Raw genomic sequence first — 2,331 nt, 5'->3', positions numbered from 1 at the left:
TTTTTTTGTTTTTAAAAAAGATAAAATCAAACCATTCTGTCTTTGGGGATTTTAATTTAAAAAAAAAGTCAAGCAAGTGGATGCACTTCCTTAATTATTTTTGAAAAGTCATTTATTTTTATTTTTTTGGTTTAATGCTTTTTTGTTTTTTTTAACGGAAACGAAAATAGTTTTAGAGATGATGGATAGAAAAAGACACAAATTCAAGTCCATGTGAAATTTCCTTCTTTTTTGGCTGTTTTTTATTTTATTTTTTAAACTGTCAGGTTTCCTTTGGGGTTTACAAGAAGCAGACTGGTCCAATCTCAAGGCCGAATTCCTGGTCTGGGGCACCAACGTCCATGGGAGCCACATCAATGATGGGCAACCGGGAAGTTTTTGTTGTCTTGTATTCAATGACTGTCTGTCCCCAGCTGCCGGTGTGACTCTGCAGAGGAAGGGAAAACAAGAACAAATTAAAATTTTGTATGAGGCCTAACATACTTCTAAGGCTTCTGTGTTAGTCTAGTCCCCGTCTAAACTCTCCTCCTTTGGCCAGCTGTGTTCCTAACTAGTGGTTCCATATTCTTGGCACGTCTCCATCTTGGTTGCTATTGACTCTTCCTTTTGGCAAGATATTGAGGCATTCTGCATGTTTCTGGCAGGTTTTCAGAGGAGCAACATTACTCCACTATTAAGAATTCTGAAGATTAAGGGCAGCATAAAAGAAAACAGGCAAAGCCAATGCAAGAATTTGGAAACACTGCCGTGGTCCATACCATATGCAAACAGAACACAGGCCCTCAGGGCTAGAGGAAGGACTGGGGAACAGTACAATTTGTCCATATGACCCTGTCCCTTAAGGAGCCTCTAGCCCTGGCTGTCTTCCTAGATAAGCCTTATTGTTGCATGGTAGAATTCTAAAAACTTCCTTAGGTTAGGGTCCAGAATGTGCTTGAAAATTAAATAACATAATTAATGGCCCTGATCCAAACAATGAAAGCCAACGGAAGATTATACGGATTCTACTGCATTCATGGATAAGTAGTTTGTGGCATATGGGAATCCCTTTTGGTTCACGAAAGGGATCCCAGCTTCCATGCACACAACAATCTGGCACACCTGCTGTGAGACATGTTTCCTCATCAAGATTTCATTAGCTGGATTGGAGGCTGGAGCCTGCAACCCTTACTTGTTCACCCACAACTGCCTAGCCCTGGTTTACCAGTCCCCAGTCTGTCAACATGCGCTTTTATGTTGATTCCTTTCCCAGCTATCAACAGGTACAGAGAGAAAAGGGGGAAGCCCTGCACTAGTAAAACACTGTAATCCATTTTAAAATTCTCGTCTAAGTATGGACTGTTAAAAGCCTTTAGTCCCCCCTGGACTTGGTGCAGGCTGGCTATTCCACTCAAGGCCCAAAGGCTCACCGTGCAACCGTCCTGAGTGACTCCATAGGTGAAGCGGCTGTTGCCCTCTGCTCTGATTTCAATCTCGTTGGACCCTTGGAGGAGCAAAGCCTTCTTCAGGTTGCCGGTCTGTTGGTCCATGTAAGCCACGCTGTTCTTGCAGTGGTAGGTGATGTTCTGGGAGGCTTCAGTGGACATCAAGCGCAAGAATGTCAGTTGGATGGCAACATCAGCTTCATTGGATCCCTCACCACCATATTCGAACTGCCAAAGGAAACGGAGAAAAGGACACAGCAAGAAATTTGTTAGCGCTCATGCCATCACCTCTCAAAAACAACCTCTTTTAGAAACCCCTTTGCTATAACCAGAAAACTACTTAACCCTTATCTTTCTCTCCATTCTCAGGGTGCCCTGCTAGTAATGGGGGTGGGGGGAACCTTGGGTCTTGGGCCCAGTCCAAGAGATGACTATTCTCATTGTGAAGCCAGAGTCCAACCAGTAGTAGACTATCTTAAGGACGCAAGAGATGCAAAGAGAGATAGAGAGGTGGGCACATGATCTTCCTCTCTTGAAAAGGACTGGCTAATAAACTGGCTTTCCCAAATATACCAGGTGGAACTCCACAGCATGACAAGCTACCCAATCCCTCTTAAGCTATGAGCTCAATTAATACAGCATCTGGATATTAGCCTATCTTTGCTTTTGGAAAAGAAAAAAAGCCCTTCCTAAAAATCATGGAGTTGGGAGTGACTTCATGGAGCATCAAGCCTAGCCTCCTTGTTCGATAGGAAAAAAACCCCACACCCATTCACTGTAATCTATAGTTATGGAGATCTTTGAGAATAATAAGGCAGGGTATAACTTTAAGAGACTATCCAGATACACTTCCTGTCCCTTGGATCAAATCCTCCTAAACTAAGCCAATCAGACCTTTGCTGAAATA

The 2,331-nt window shown here is 43.1% G+C and overlaps 1 protein-coding gene across 1 annotated transcript; it reads right to left on the bottom strand.

Annotated features, from left to right (window-relative positions):
- Positions 1–37: 37 nt before the first annotated feature.
- Positions 38–1,652, bottom strand: LOC107125148 (collagen alpha-1(I) chain-like; the record flags this gene model as incomplete). The annotated part of the gene is made up of 2 exons (XM_015428602.1): positions 38–427; positions 1,410–1,652. Coding segments are annotated over 2 exons (390 nt in total), but the record flags the coding sequence as incomplete, so codon positions are not given.
- Positions 1,653–2,331: the final 679 nt, after the last annotated feature.

The sequence above is a fragment of the Gekko japonicus genome, unplaced genomic scaffold (genome assembly GCF_001447785.1).
Source record: "Gekko japonicus isolate JY-2015 unplaced genomic scaffold, Gekko_japonicus_V1.1 scaffold15317, whole genome shotgun sequence".
Taxonomy (NCBI): domain Eukaryota; kingdom Metazoa; phylum Chordata; class Lepidosauria; order Squamata; family Gekkonidae; genus Gekko; species Gekko japonicus.
This window is presented reverse-complemented; position numbering and strand designations above follow the sequence as displayed.